General features: G+C 29.7%; 2 protein-coding genes across 2 annotated transcripts; both read right to left on the minus strand.

The window, feature by feature from the left end:
• Positions 1 to 1,996: 1,996 nt before the first annotated feature.
• On the minus strand, positions 1,997 to 6,690 carry LOC119676085 (flocculation protein FLO11-like). The gene is made up of 2 exons (XM_038087313.1): positions 6,663 to 6,690; positions 1,997 to 6,027 (listed from the first exon to the last, which is right to left on the minus strand). Exons 1-2 carry the CDS (start codon positions 6,688 to 6,690, stop codon positions 1,997 to 1,999), a joined length of 4,059 nt encoding a protein of 1,352 aa, XP_037943241.1.
• A 347-nt stretch (positions 6,691 to 7,037) lies between these two features.
• On the minus strand, positions 7,038 to 9,754 carry LOC119682173 (serine protease snake-like). The gene is made up of 5 exons (XM_038095536.1): positions 9,278 to 9,754; positions 7,902 to 8,011; positions 7,670 to 7,834; positions 7,324 to 7,576; positions 7,038 to 7,259 (listed from the first exon to the last, which is right to left on the minus strand). Exons 1-5 carry the CDS (start codon positions 9,674 to 9,676, stop codon positions 7,062 to 7,064), a joined length of 1,125 nt encoding a protein of 374 aa, XP_037951464.1. The 5' UTR covers positions 9,677 to 9,754; the 3' UTR covers positions 7,038 to 7,061.
• Between the last annotated feature and the right edge of the window lie 5,815 nt (positions 9,755 to 15,569).

Raw genomic sequence — 15,569 nt, forward strand, 5'->3', positions numbered from 1 at the left:
TGTTGTCTTATTTACGCCGGCCTTGACATCCATTACCTATTTCCAAAAAATTTGAGTGGAAAATAATGAGTGGATTTTAACGTAAGACAAATTAACAATTCTATTTAAGCATATTCTTTATTTATGTCTAAAAATACGATGTAGATTACTGATCATACCAATTTTACATATACCTTTTGATTTTTCAACATTAGCAACAATAAAATCCGTATTTTCTTCATTGATTCTAGCAAAAAGCTCTATAATTACTTGCGACGTGACAGGAAGCACCAGAATCAATCACCCAATCGATTGATTTCATTCTTGGCTATATTACAAAATGAAATATTTGTAATATTCATTAGCCTTAGTGACCTTTTCGATTGTTCTTTATCTATATTTATTTTCTACTGTTAGTATTTCCTAGAATCGCGCTTGAGATGCCTTTTCTTTTGGTAGAAAAAACTTTCTGTTTTCTCTATCTGCTTCTATCAACCTTCATTATTGACCCTTTGTTACTTTCGTCATCATCCCTTAGTACTCGTCGATTGTATTCGTGCGATGATTTTTCCATTACCATTGATAATGATAAGTCTGTTAATGGCGTAATTCCAGAACCAGAATTTCAAAAATGCATCCATATGTGTGACTTTTTAAAACCATTTTAATAAACTTGCAACATATTTTTCGAGATTTCCTTTTTTATTTAATTTTGTTTTGAATATGTGACACATTATACCCACTTTATTTGTTACTCAGCACTGCAATATCAGTGCTGAGTAGGTTACGCTTTAATGGAATCAGCTGACTGGTGCGTTTCTTGTCCAGTTTAGACTATGTCGATCTTAAGAAACAAAATGGTGAGAAATTTCAAATCATGGTAAATAAAATGTCTAAGTCGTTACTTGCTTAATCTAATGCTCCGTTATTTCGCGCCAAATTTATAAATTCTTTTAAGGATCAGTTATTAATTTCTGTTTTATTATTAAAAATATATAAATGTGCGTATTTATGTTCGACAAAATACGATATAAGAAGTATAATACAAAATTTTATCGCTGAATGTCCATCTTTATTTAAGTGTAAAATGAACCTATTAGTAGCTTTTTTTATCGTGGATGAATCGTAATTTTCATTAATATGTACATTTAGGCTTTATTAATCCGTTTCGCTTGCCGCTTGCGTGGACTTATAGGCGCTCAAGCCCTCAAAATTCTATATTGATACCTTCACTATCCATTGTTGATAATATGATAACTCGCAAAATTATTATATGTGAGGCATTGGATTGACTGAAGCCCTTTATTACACCAATTCTATCACTGATACCTAACTGAAATAATTTTATGTTATTATGGTATTATAGTTATTATTTTCAATTGTGGTAATAATTTGATATTATTCTTAATATACTGATATAACCATTTAGATGCAATTTAACTTAATGTTTTCCATTTAATTGATTATATGAACTGATGTGAGTAGAATATGTTGTAGTGTCACAGTTTAAAATTGTGTATAAAAAACTCTTTAATATCTTCGGTTAGATGTAAGCCTCACGTTTCGTATCAGAAGGGATCTATCAAAAAATCCAGTTTTAAGAAGAAATTCCAAAACTGTTATTCTTGGCTGCCTAAATTCAATTAAAGATATTAAAATATTTTAACTTTATATTTTATATTAAAGCCTCATATTATTAAACAATACTTCAGGTAATTAGCTTATCATAACATTATTTATAATTTTATTATGGCTTATTATATCATATATATTTTTATAATACAATAATATTAGGATAATTAATAACTTACATAGAAAATTCACTTTGTGCTGAAAAATATTAATATAAAAATACAATATAGAATTCTAAGTTTATTGATTATATTAAACAATATTTTATATATAAAATTTCGTTAATACGAAATACGTATTAGCTTGTTGATATATAACACATAATACATCTTAACACTTAATTACACTAATAAATGAATTAAACTGATATTCTTTTATATATTTATTAGTAATATTCTCCAAATGTAGGCATGACATCTGTATCATACGTGATTTTTTTTGGAGTTATTTTGGGGTCTTTTGACGGTTGTGTCGTTGCATTTTCAACAACAACTTCTTGATCCATAGATAAGTTATTTCTTATATCAATATTGGTAAAATTAAGTTTAGATTCATCAGATTTGGGCACTATGGTTGTTGAATATGATTCTGTACTTCCATCATAAACTTCCGATTCAGTGAAAGGATCTTGATTAGTGTAGGAAGATTTAGATATTGTCCCCAAAAGCGTTTCAGGTGAAGTGCTATCAACAGTTGTCGTATTATTATAGTATAATTCACTGTAATTCGTTTCTGTTGTCGACAATGATTCCGTACTTTCATTAAGATCTTCAGATATCATGGAAGTGTCTTCATTAATGTCATTAGATACAGATGTTGTCTCTACATGTGGTTCAGTGGAAATATTATCAATAGATGTAGTATTATCATAGTAAAAATCAGAGTAATTCGTTTCTGTTGTTGAATATGAGTCTACACTTCCAACAAAGTCTTCAGATTCCGTGGAAGAACCTTGATTTGTTTCGTAGGATGCAGATGTTGTCTCTACATGTGATTCTGTGGAAATATTATCAATAGATGTAGTATTATCATAGTAAAAATCAGAGTAATTCGTTTCTGTTGTTGAATATGAGTCTATACTTCCATCACGGTTTTCTGATTCCATGAAAGAACCTTGATTAGTTTCTTGGGGTTCAGATGTTGTCTCTATTAGTGGTTCTTTGGAAATGTTATCAATAGTTGTAGTATTATTGAAGTATAAATCAGAGTAATTCGTTTCTGTTGTTGAATATGATTCTGTACTTCCAACAAAGTCTCCAGATTCCGTGGAAGAACCTTGATTTGTTTCGTAGGATACGGATGTTGTCTCTGTAAGTGGTTCAGTGGAAATGTCATCAATAGTTGTAGTATTATTGTAGTATAAATCAGAGTAATTCGTTTCTGTTGTTGAATATGAGTCTGTACTTCCAACAAAGTCTCCACATTCCGTGGAAGAACCTTGATTTGTTTCGTAGGATACGGATGTTGTCTCTATTAGTGGTTCAGTGGAAATATTATCAATAGCTGTAGTATTATTGAAGTATAAATCAGAATAATTCGATTCTGTTGTTGAATATGAGTCAGTACTTCCAACAAAGTCTCCAGATTCCGTGGAAGAACCTTGATTTGTTTCGTAGGATACGGATGTTGTCTCTATAAGTGGTTCAGTGGAAATGTTATCAATAGTTGTAGTATTATTGAAGTATAAATCAGAGTAATTTGTTTCTGTTGTTGAATATAAGTCTGTACTTCCAACAAAGTCTCCAGATTCCGTGGAAGAACCTTGATTTGTTTCGTAGGATACGGATGTTGTCTCTATTAGTGGTTCAGTGGAAATGTTATTAATAGCTGTAGTATTATCATAGTAAAAATCAGAGTAATTCGTTTCTGTTGTTGAATATGAGTCTGTACTTCCAACAAAGTCTCCAGATTCCGTGGAAGAACCTTGATTAGTTTCGTGCGGTTCAGATGTTGTCTCTATTAGTGGTTCAGTGGAAATGTTATCAATAGCTGTAGTATTATTGTAGTATAAATCAGAGTAATTCGATTCTGTTGTGGAATATGTTTCGGTACTCCCATCATGGTTTTCAGATTCCGTGGAAGAACCTTGATCTGTTTCATAGGATACAGATGTTGTCTCTATTAGTGGTTCAGTGGAAATGTTATTAATAGCTGTAGTATTATCATAGTAAAAATCAGAGTAATTCGTTTCTGTTGTTGAATATGAGTCAGTACTTCCAACAAAGTCTCCAGATTTCGTGGAAGAACCTTGATTAGTTTCGTGCGGTTCAGATGTTGTCTCTATTAGTGGTTCAGTGGAAATGTTATCAATAGCTGTAGTATTATTGTAGTATAAATCAGAGTAATTCGATTCTGTTGTGGAATATGTTTCGGTACTCCCATCATGGTTTTCAGATTCCGTGGAAGAACCTTGATCTGTTTCATAGGATACGGATGTTGTCTCTATAAGTGATTCAGTGGAAATGTTATCAATAGCTGTAGTATTATTGTAGTATAAATCAGAATAATTCGATTCTGTTGTGGAATATGTTTTTGTACTTCTATCATGGTTTTCAGTTTCCGTGGAAGAACCTTGATTTGTTTCATAGGATACGGATGTTGTCTCTATAAATGATTCAGTGGAAATGTTATCAATAGCTGTAGTATTATTGAAATATAAATCAGAATAATTCGATTCTGTTGTGGAATATGTTTCTGTACTTCTATCATGGTTTTCAGTTTCCGTGGAAGAACCTTGATTTGTTTCATAGGATACGGATGTTGTCTCTATTAGTGGTACGGTTGAAATCTTATCAATAGCTGTAGTATTATTGTAGTATAAATCAGAGTAATTCGATTCTGTTGTGGAATATGCTTCTGTACTCTCATCAAGATCTTTAGATTCCGTGAAAGTATCTTGATTAGTATCATAAGATATAGATGTTGTCTCTGGAAGCGGTTCAGTTGTTAATAATGATTCTGTACTTCCATCATGGTCATCATATTTAGTTGAAGTATTTTGAGTAGTGTCGAAAAATTCAGATGTTGCTTCTATAAGGGATTCAGTTGTACTACTATCAAAAGTTGTGGTATTATTATAATATAAATCAGAAAAGTTAACTTCTGTTGTAGAATAAAATGTTGTAGTTGGTTCATACTGTTCATATACCGTAGATGTACTCAATAAATCCAAATAAACTGTTGTAGGTTCAGTAAATAACCAGTTTTCATTATCACTTGTCGTCTCAAAAATGATAGTAGACGAAGTTTGGGTAGGGAATACGCTTGATTCGTTATAAACGTCTTCAGTAATTTCACTAATTTTATCAAAGCTTGTTGTAGTTCTTAATGATGGATCTTCAGTGAAATAGTCTTGTGTGTTTAATGACTGCGGAAAGTCAGTATATTTTTCAGTACTAGTTGCATATGTTGTAGTTTCTGAGAAATAAGTATTTGTTGTATAAATTTGACTTAGTGTAGATTCTGTAGTTTCACTTGTAAGTTCTGTTGTTGTGTCATTGAAATTATTAATATCTGCGGTGGTATAATCTATTGTTGTAGGCCTCGTTGTTGTAGTTTCTGCAGCAGTTGTAAGTTGATTCATTTCTGTTGTGGAAAACGTAATAATGGTTTCTGTTGGCGTTAAAAGTTCATCTGAAGACCCGGTAGTTGTGAATTCGGTTCCACTAGTTGCTTCTGTAATGTATGATTCATCAGTTGTACTATATGTCATATCAGCATTACTAGCGAAATCTGTTGTTATAGTTTCTGTGGTTGCTGTTTCTGATGATATATTTTCTGTTATACAGTTTTCAGTCGTTTCAGGTAATGATGATGACGTAGCTATTCCGTTTGATGACCATGTTGTTGTTTCCATAAGTGATGATGAAGTACTATCTTGAGTGCTGTTATAATTTAAGTATGATTCAGTTGTTACATCATTATTGGTTGTAGTTTCATAGTTCTCATGCAAGGCAGCTTCAGTTGTAATTTCTGGTAATTCTGTAGAAATTGATTGTTCACTGCTACTTTCCGTTTTTGTTAATTCTGGTGATGATGTTGAACTGTAATCTGTAGTATAATATTTCCAATTATCCGACGTTGTTGTAATATCAATTTTACTTTCGGTAGTAGTTTCGTTTAAGTCATAATTAGTAGTGGAAGTACTAAACATATTTTCAATATCAGTTGTGGATTCAATATCATATTTGTTCGATGTAGATTGAACTGTGGATGTGCTCATATTCAAATCGTAGCTCTTTGTTGTTGTTGTAAAAGTTTCTGGTGTAGTTACAACTATATTTATTTCCGTTGTACTAACTTTTTTATCAATATCTTTCGGATTTATAGTAGACGTTTTGCTTTGTTCTATTTCATTATTATTATCACAGGGTTCATGATTTTCATTTTTAATAAATGGAGTGTAGGGTTTATATACTTTATATGGATAAGGTTTATAGTTTTTAATTTTTTCTTTAACAATTCTCATAAAATCCTCAGATGATTTTATAACAACATTTAAATTCTGTTGATTTATATCAGGAGTATTAAGTATATTTCTTAATGACAATTTTAAATTTCGTGTTTTGCATTTCAATGTATCACTGTATAAATATCTAGAAAATAATGCACAGTACACTTGAGGTATAAAAATAAACGCGAATATTATAGACACCGGTAAAAACTTCATTGTGCTCTTTAACTCGACAAAAATTAGACTAAGTTGTCGAGAAATCCTTTCAAATAAATTATCTACTTTTTTTAAATTTCATACCTGAAAAGTGGACAGAGCAGGCTCAGGTAAAAACTAGAAAGATTATTCAAAATGTACTTCAAATAAAGACACAAATATATTAACGAAATAGATGCAATCTCATTAGCGTTAGAGATTTAAATTTATGAATGATTCTGGGAACCTTACTTATAATATTATTTATGTTTAGGTAAATTAACTTCCATATTTGTAAGAAAATGTCCTTGTTTTATTTATAAAACATTTATAAAAATTAACTTAATATACCTTTAATGAGAATATTTTATGTTAAAGTGATAATGACATTTTTATTTTCTACCTTTAGAGTAGACTTTGATCCATTTCATATACAAAATTACTATGATCTCTGCATTTGAACTATATTTGAAGTCTGTATTTGAATTTTCTTAAAACATTTTAAAATATTTTAAACTATTTTAATTAATAAATAAATAATAATTATTCATACAATAAAGAAATAATAATAATTCATTTAAAATTTTTAAAAGAATTCTGATCAAGCAATCAATATAATCAATCAATCAATATTTTATTTGAAAGAAACTTCCATTCAAACTCTTTAATACAAATTCTTGAAATTAAAGATATATTCTATTTTAAAGAGATTTCCATTCAAATTCTGTAATATGCAATATTAAAATAAACTAAAAAACTTTCTACTAATTTTATTTTTATTTGATTTAATTAATAATATAATTCATTTGAAATTTTCAAAATAACCTGGCCAAACAATTGAAGCTATCCAATCAATATAAAATGATACTCTTGTATAAATCCCAGGATATTGACTACGGCAAAAGGCGCCATATGACGTTATACCAACCAAATAATAACGAAAACGACCAGGTCTTCTTCTTCGCTCCAAGTTCAATTGTAATGGACCACCAGAATCACCCTGAGGATATATTAATATACATATAGCATGTTTCATAATTTTATAAACATATACTATAACTAACTTGACATGTATCACGATTTCTTTCAAAATCCTTAGCACAAACTTGACTTTCAACTATGCCAAAAGGTGCTCCAGTATCCGGTGGCATTGTCCGATTGCATTCATTCAGAGCGACAATTGTTAAATTTAATTCTGTTAGAATATTTGTAGGTGCCTGAGCAAAACTTGTCGAACCATAACCCATTGTGAACACCTTATCGTATGGTATATTTTCACCAGCCCATAATCGAATAGGACGCACGAAGTGCGTGTATCTAAATTGTTAAACTAATTTCAATTATTTACAAAAATCTTGGAGAAATCAAATTTTCTTAATATTAACTCAAAGGATGGAAATTAATACTTACTCAATAGGTCGACTAAGTTGTAGAAGAGCAATATCATTATAATAATATGAAGAGTTATAAAATGGATGTAAGATTATATCGACAATTCTACGACGTTGGGGTTCATTATCGAATTCACGTTCCTTAAGATTGATGTCACCTAATTTCACGACAGTTGGTACTTGACTGAAATATTTTTTTTATTAATATTTTTAGAACAAATTATATATAGTATTGAATAAAAAATGATTACCCATTCAAATTACAACAATGCGCAGCAGTTAAAACAAACATTTCGCTTATTAGACTACCTCCACACTTGAATTCAACTCCAAAATTATTCGAACGAAATCCAAGTGCCGCCTGCAAAGAATATTATTAGTACTATTATTAAGTTAGAGGATTTAGTTCTGTGATATACTGTACTGCCTTCATGAATTAACAGATTTATCTAATCCAGATTTGCTCAATAAATTGAAGTAAGAATAGAAATTGAATGGAATAATCTTGAGTTAATTATCACAGTGTTAAAATATTATATATTAACTATTTAAAAAGGCTTTGGGTTAAAAATAAAAAGAGCAAATTCAGGAATTCTCAGTTTAAATAGATCTCATTGGATTATTAAGTAAACATGTTTCAGTAAAATATCATTAAATCACACAGATTATGTGAGTAAGACTACTACATATTCTATTTAAGTACTCGTGCAGTGAGATTTCCAGAAAGCAAATGTAATACCTTTATTCAGTCTTTAGCTGAACATAGTTTGGTATCTAGCAACTAGGGGTATTGTTAGATTTTTGACTCCCTCCAGTCATAGAAGAATATATGCGCTGTAGTGCACCATTGTTATACCATTATTATAGTGCACCATTGTCCTTTCCAAAACTAACTTGGTATATAATTATCGTGAGTCTTCAAACTTAATTCTTCCTAAAACCGTGTAAGTTATCTTTAGATTCTACATTATGACAGCTCTTAGTTGTGGCGATTTAAAATCTTATTAAAATAAAATTCCACTGTAAAATTTAGATAGATTTCAAGTAAACACCTATGGACCGTTGATCCATAGATTAACATTTGAAATCAATTGCAAAAATTGAAAGGAAAAGGTGACTAAGTTAAAAACAAGGTCCATACACTTTCAAGACTTTGTGTGTTAACATAAATGGATAAATTACACCACACATTGGATTTTCTTGTTTTTCGAAATAAATTCTAGGATGTGATTTCATATAATAGTCCTTTATTATAGTCCTCTACGAAATAATATTACTAGGTATTTGCTATTAATCTCACAGTAATTATTTTTAAAGCAGATATACTTATGGTTCGATAAAATCAATTTTTAAAAAATATTATTTTTTAATAAAACTATATTTTTATTATTAATAATGTCACTTAAAAATTTTATAGAAAAACAAAATTTCAAGCCAAAGCGATTACTTGAAAAACTACACCAATAGGTCAAATTTATCGTAAAAACAAAAAGACAACAAATTCAATATAAATGAATGAACTGTGGGTACTCAAAAACCGGTTCACAATTTTAAGTACAGTGACTTCATTTAAAAATTAATTGGACACTAATTACTTTTCATTAATATTAATTACGTTGATAATTACCATGTGAGGATATTGTCCGGGTGCTACCACAGATCTGCCATTGAAGTCATCATTCATATCCTGTTCGAATTCTTTATCTGAACGGGTTTTATTGTCAAGGTCACGAAAGACTATTGCAAAATCACGATATCGTTCTTTATGTGGGCGATGTGGTCGCAACCAAGGCTGTGGATGAGGCGGAAAACGATTACCGAATCCAAATGCCCAAGGTGGCACTGGTGGCCTATTAAACTCTGTAGGAAATGGTCTGTTAAATTCTGTAGGAAATTGTATGCGGCTTGGATCTAGTGCTCGAAAACCGTTATTGAAGCCGTTATTATTGAAGAAATTAAACTGTAAATTCACTTCACAAAAAAACATAAATAAAATTAGAATAACAAATTTTATATTTATTTGCATATCGTAAACCGAGAATATTAGTCAATTAAACAATCAAGTGTGAAATTTCCCGCTTTTAAGGCTAAGACTACTGCTTGGTTTAAGTTCAAATTCGAACTGCTCTGGCGGCGACTGATTACTTTCGCTTCAGTCAAAATAAAAATTTGACTTTGGCTTCGGTTGAATAAATAAAAAAATCGCGTATATTGACTCATTTGAAGAGAATTGATAAAATTATTCAATAAAAAATTTAAAGACGCGTTACGTCAAGAAGAAACATACATACTCACCCAAGTCTTTGCATATGGACTACCCAAGTCACAAGATTATTTTTTTTCTACTTGAATATTAAGTATCGACTTAATTTATAGTGAAAGAAAAAAAGAAATTAAAATAGAGAGCTAAAATGAAACGAAATATGAGGAAGAGGAAAGATAACCAAAACAAACAAATTCTTTTGTTTTCAAGTTTAACTAACCCAAGCCAATTAGAAATTTTGGATGCGGGACGGTCTAGGGGTTCAAATGCGTACTAGTTTGCACGCAATGTTGAGCTACATACATCAGTAATTATGGCGGGGATTTCATCTATAATATAGAATAATTAATGTTATTCATGTTATACGAGTATATAAAAATTTTAAAAATAAATACATGTACTAAATTTTTAGTACAGATCGATTCATTTTACTAAAAAAAATAAACTGTGTAAAATTTTAGTATAATTGGAAAGTAACCATTTTTCCATAAAAATTCATTGCTTATATCTCCGACATATTTAATTTTACATAACAACTGTCTTTCCAAAAGTCTAAGTCTATTCTCTGTGACTACTGAGCTTTGGCTTCCAGAAGTAAGAGATTTATAGAATGTATATCGGACTGTTCGTTGGTAGGGACAAAATATCAACATGAAAGATATAGTACCTATCTCTTTAGGTAGTTTGCGAGGGTTGTGGTAAAAAAATAGTGAATAATCGCTTATCTTGGAAAGTAGAAAGATATCTGACGACCTGTGATCGCAACCAACTAATCAGAATACTAAGACCAAAATTGAATCCACGTCACTTTAAAGCTTTTTGTAATGCTGTATTTGTTATATGGTGTTAAATTTAATATATAATGATAATATATATTTATTCTACCACAATAAATATACAGATATGAGTGTAACCAAAAGAGAATATACAAAGCTGGTTCTACTAACAGTATGCTTAAAGTAATATATCATAATACTATTTGCGAACCATCCCTAATACCCTGGTAGAGGAAAATATGCAAAAATTTTAAACAGATTACTGGTTTAATCAATTTCTTTTTAGTGAATAATATAAAAAGAGATATTGACCTGTACTTATTTCATTTGGAAAACCACTTTTTTGCTGGTCCGCATAAAAAGAGATACTTGGCGGAAATTATTTGTGGTTATAATTTTACTTTTTCCAAATTCGATATCAACTAATCTATTTTAAACAGGAACTATAAAGGTCTTTAGAACTTTAATTAAAAGGAGAGCAACAGAACAATTTACAATTCCACATGTAAGGTCATCATTACTAGATTAAATCAATAAATATCTATATTAGTATAAATATTTAATTAATCAATAAATATCTCTTAATTTAGATTCAAAAATTTTAAAATCTAGAAATCGGTACCGATTTATAAATTTTTTCAATTAAACTTTATCTAATATTCCATCCAAAAACCATATGCTATATAATAAAAATATCTTTGCAAATAGTCGGATCAGGTATTGACGACGATCAGAGAATAAATGAAATCAATTTATTGATATTCGAAATGGTACCATGGAATGCAAGAGTATTTATCTTTTTTTGTAGTTTCAAAAAAATATCAATACTAAATGATTTGGCGAATTTTGTAATGCAAGTTTTTAAGATGTTTGAAATAAAAATTCTGGCTAAAACACTTAAGTTGCCAAAATGGCATAACTTGAGATTAAATATCATACAATAGGAAACTTCATTTGCGATTCTTCTCAAACGAATTTCTGAGTTACTGATTTTCTCAATTCGTTAATTAAAATTTATTTACCTGCTGTACTCAGTTCGATCAGAATTTTGATGATTTTTTTATTTTAATTTTTTAATGTTTACGTTTTAAAACGGGGATTCACAATACGACTACGAAGAATATAATTAAAATTAATTTCAAATTATTAGCATCATTTTTTGTTAATTAACCTTATTATCAATCAAAATATGACGGATTAAGATAAAAAAAAAAGACAAAGAAAAGTTATATTTAAAAAAAATATATAGATTTTCAGTATAGCAATATCTATTTTTAAAAAAAAATTCCGGGAATAATTCAACTAAAAAGTCCATTGAAAAAGTAAATAAAAATCTGGTTTTGCAATCAATTAACATAAGTGTTTATAAGGGCATTAACATGACTTGACACTAGGTCAGATAATATTTACAGTCATATAACCTCTCTTGCTGAAGTTTCTCCCAAAAAAAAAGGTATAAAATATTGTTAATCAGTAAGTACTTAAAGATAATTAAGTTTATAAAGCAGAGCAAATTTGTAAAGAATATTATTCTTCCTATACCTAGGGATTATATGTACCTGGATCGTAAACGTCTTAATCTAATATAATTTAGTACAGTTTTTTACGAAATCCCAGGGAACGCTTTTCTTATATTATATCCGACAAGTAAACGACAACTAGGCAGGTAAGCTGACAGATCTCTCATAAGTTTGGAAACTGCAAAGTATACCGGATTTTTTATTGATTCTCAGAATTCTTGATTTTATTTAATATATCTAAAAGCCAATTCACATTATATGCTGACAAAAACATATTTGGGCTATAGAATATCTGATATCTTTAAACTAGGCAACTGCTAAGTATAAACTACTTCCGTTTTGTATTCTAACTTTAAACACTCTCTTACACTATAAATTCCCAGGGAACACTTCTCTAAAATATGTTCTACAAACAAGCAGACAGATAAGTATTAAAATGGACAAGGTTGCACTTTTCATATGGGAAGAACTATACGATCTCTAATTATTTGGGCAACAGTAAACCAGTGTCCTTTTTTGTATTTCAAAATACAACAGTTTCTTATGAACTAGTTATATATTCCGTGACAATATATTAGGTAAAAAACATTCAAATAGACAGAAAAATAGGTGAGGAGACAGATAGGTCGATAAGTTTCATCATCAAAACTATATATAAACTATATGATATTCGACAGCTGACAAACTTCCTATATCTTTTATTTACAACAGCTTGAAAAATATTATAAAAATCAAAGCTAATTGTAGATTATTTAGAATTCGGTTAAATTCAATGCATCGGAAGATATTATTTGAGGTCACGATTAATATATGTATATGGTCACTATTTACAAATAATGTAAATTTTAATGTTTCTATTTGTAATAAATGTACGAAGTTGATTTAATGTATATGCAAAATATATTTAATTATTTCAAAAATAAAGTTCTCTCTAAATTAGTTTGATAAGCAGGCAAGATATATATTTGTCTTACATCGTCGATGTACTTGTTTTTACAGAAAAACAAATAACATTTCTTAGATAATATCTTGACTAGCTTTTTGATAGTAGAACATAATATGGACTATATTGTATTTCGTTTGTTTCAGCTATATAGAACTAAGTAGTGTTATTTCATTACTTTATTTCGAGAATAGTTGGGATGTATAAGTAAACTACTGCAATGGCAATATGTTATCACTCCGTCCAATTTTATGCCACTGTTTTGTTGTTGTGATGATTTTGTAGCTTATACATATATGATATATATGTATATAGTTTTGATCTAAATTTATGGGAACCCTAGTTTAAATTGTTTAACACAGCGAGGCCATGAATTTGAAATACTTTCTGGAAGCAGGGCACGCAAATCCAAATACTTACTTGTAGATATTGTTTCCCATTACTGAAGATGTAGCAAACACTGTGGCTACGTCATCTTTATTGAAAGGTTCTGTATTTGACTTGATATATGAGGGGTATATCATCTTTCCTCGCAATGTTTATTTTATTTTCCAATTCAATAAAACTTTAATCATTAAAAATGCTTATTTATTGATTAATATGCTTTTTTATTCGGATTTAGAGTAAATTATCCCATATTTTTAAATAAGCAATAGATAAATGTTGATAATAATGGTTATATTTTATATTACATACTTAAATTTCATAAATAAAATCTTCAAGAATTAAGTTTAATTTATAATGTAATAATAATTCTGAAATAATATTAAAATAAGTATGTGCAATTTTAAAGTTAATTGAATTGTTTTTACATTTCGATAATTATTTTTAAACAGCTGTACATGTTATCGAACTTAACGCAACCTAGATTTGATAAAAATTGTACCGTAAATGCAACCAAAGAAGAAATGAAACAAATAATAAAATTAAGTTTCAATTGTACTTAAATTTCTAAAAATATTTTTATGGAGTTTTTTATATGATATATGTTCGATCAATTATATAATATTATAATTTTCCACCAAACTACAAGACTAAATACAAAAGTTTGTTTTCAGATCATGGACGTGTGTGAGTTCGAGTGAATTGAGGTGAAGTAAATTGGAAGTTGCTAGGGATTTTTTGCACTGTACTTATATAAATATTTATTTATTTTTTTATTGCACTTATTTAGTATTTTTGGTCAAAAGTTTTCAAATTTTTTTATTATTTATTTATTAAACATCTTATAAAATTTTAACAAAGCTGTTGTTATGTAAAGTACTTTTTTAAATATTAATTGCCTGGCAACTCTGGCCTGTCATTATTCTATATTCCTTTTGTAATTATTATTCATTATTCATTTTTAGTATAGTTAATAAAGCGAAGTAAAGAACATGTTAAAAATACATCGGACCGTGTTTCACTTTTGCTAAAAATATATAATAGGTTATGGGCCCAGCACGCTTCCACTGCGAAGTAAAAAGCACGTGCACATAAAAAGTAGATTTAATACGTGTATAAAAATGTCGGGAACGGTGATTCGAGTTGAACCGCTTAACGCGGAAAACTACGATACATGGAAATTACAAATGAAAGCTATTCTCATAAAAAACGATTTATGGTCATATGTCGAAGGTACTGCGTCGTGTCCAACGGGCGAAGCGGCTGCAAAATGGATCAGCTTTGATCAGAAAGCGTGTGCTGATATAATGTTATCAGTAAGTGCATCAGAATTAAGATTAATTGCAGAATGCACAAATTCAAACGAAATGTGGATGAAACTACAAGCCACATATTCATCAAAAGGGCCTGCGCGCAAGGCGACGTTGCTGAAAAAGGTTGCACTTTCGCGCATGAAGGAGGGTGAAAAGGTTAGAGAGCACCTCAACGATTTTTTTGAAGCCGTGGCAAAATTAAAGGAAATTGACGTCACCATCGGGGATGAGCTTCTGGCCATACTGCTCCTATATAGCCTACCCGACTCTTTTAATACTTTCCGGTGCGCGTTAGAAACGCGCGACGAGCTGCCAAAGCCAGACATACTTCGAGTGAAAATATTAGAAGAAGCTGAATCGCAAAGGACAAAAGAAGACAGACATAGTGATGAAAACTCTCTATACATAAATCGAAATAAAAGCCGAAACGCAAAACAAAACAAACGATACAGTGATTCTAAACGAAACAAACAATGTTTTAATTGTGGCAAAATCGGACATTTTGCACGTGAATGTAAAAATAAAGCAAAAGCTGAAAATAACACGCAATTGAAAAATTCGAAAAAATCTGTAAACAATAATTTTAGCTATCATGTTGAAGATGCATTTATTAGCTCAATAAAAGAAAATTATTGGTGCCTAGATAGTGGATGTACTGCCCATTTAAGTGCAAACCGTGAATATTTTACAGACTTTCAAAAATCGAATAAAGTGCTTAAC

The sequence above is a fragment of the Teleopsis dalmanni genome, chromosome 2, assembly GCF_002237135.1.
Source record: "Teleopsis dalmanni isolate 2A chromosome 2, ASM223713v2, whole genome shotgun sequence".
NCBI lineage: Eukaryota > Metazoa > Arthropoda > Insecta > Diptera > Diopsidae > Teleopsis > Teleopsis dalmanni.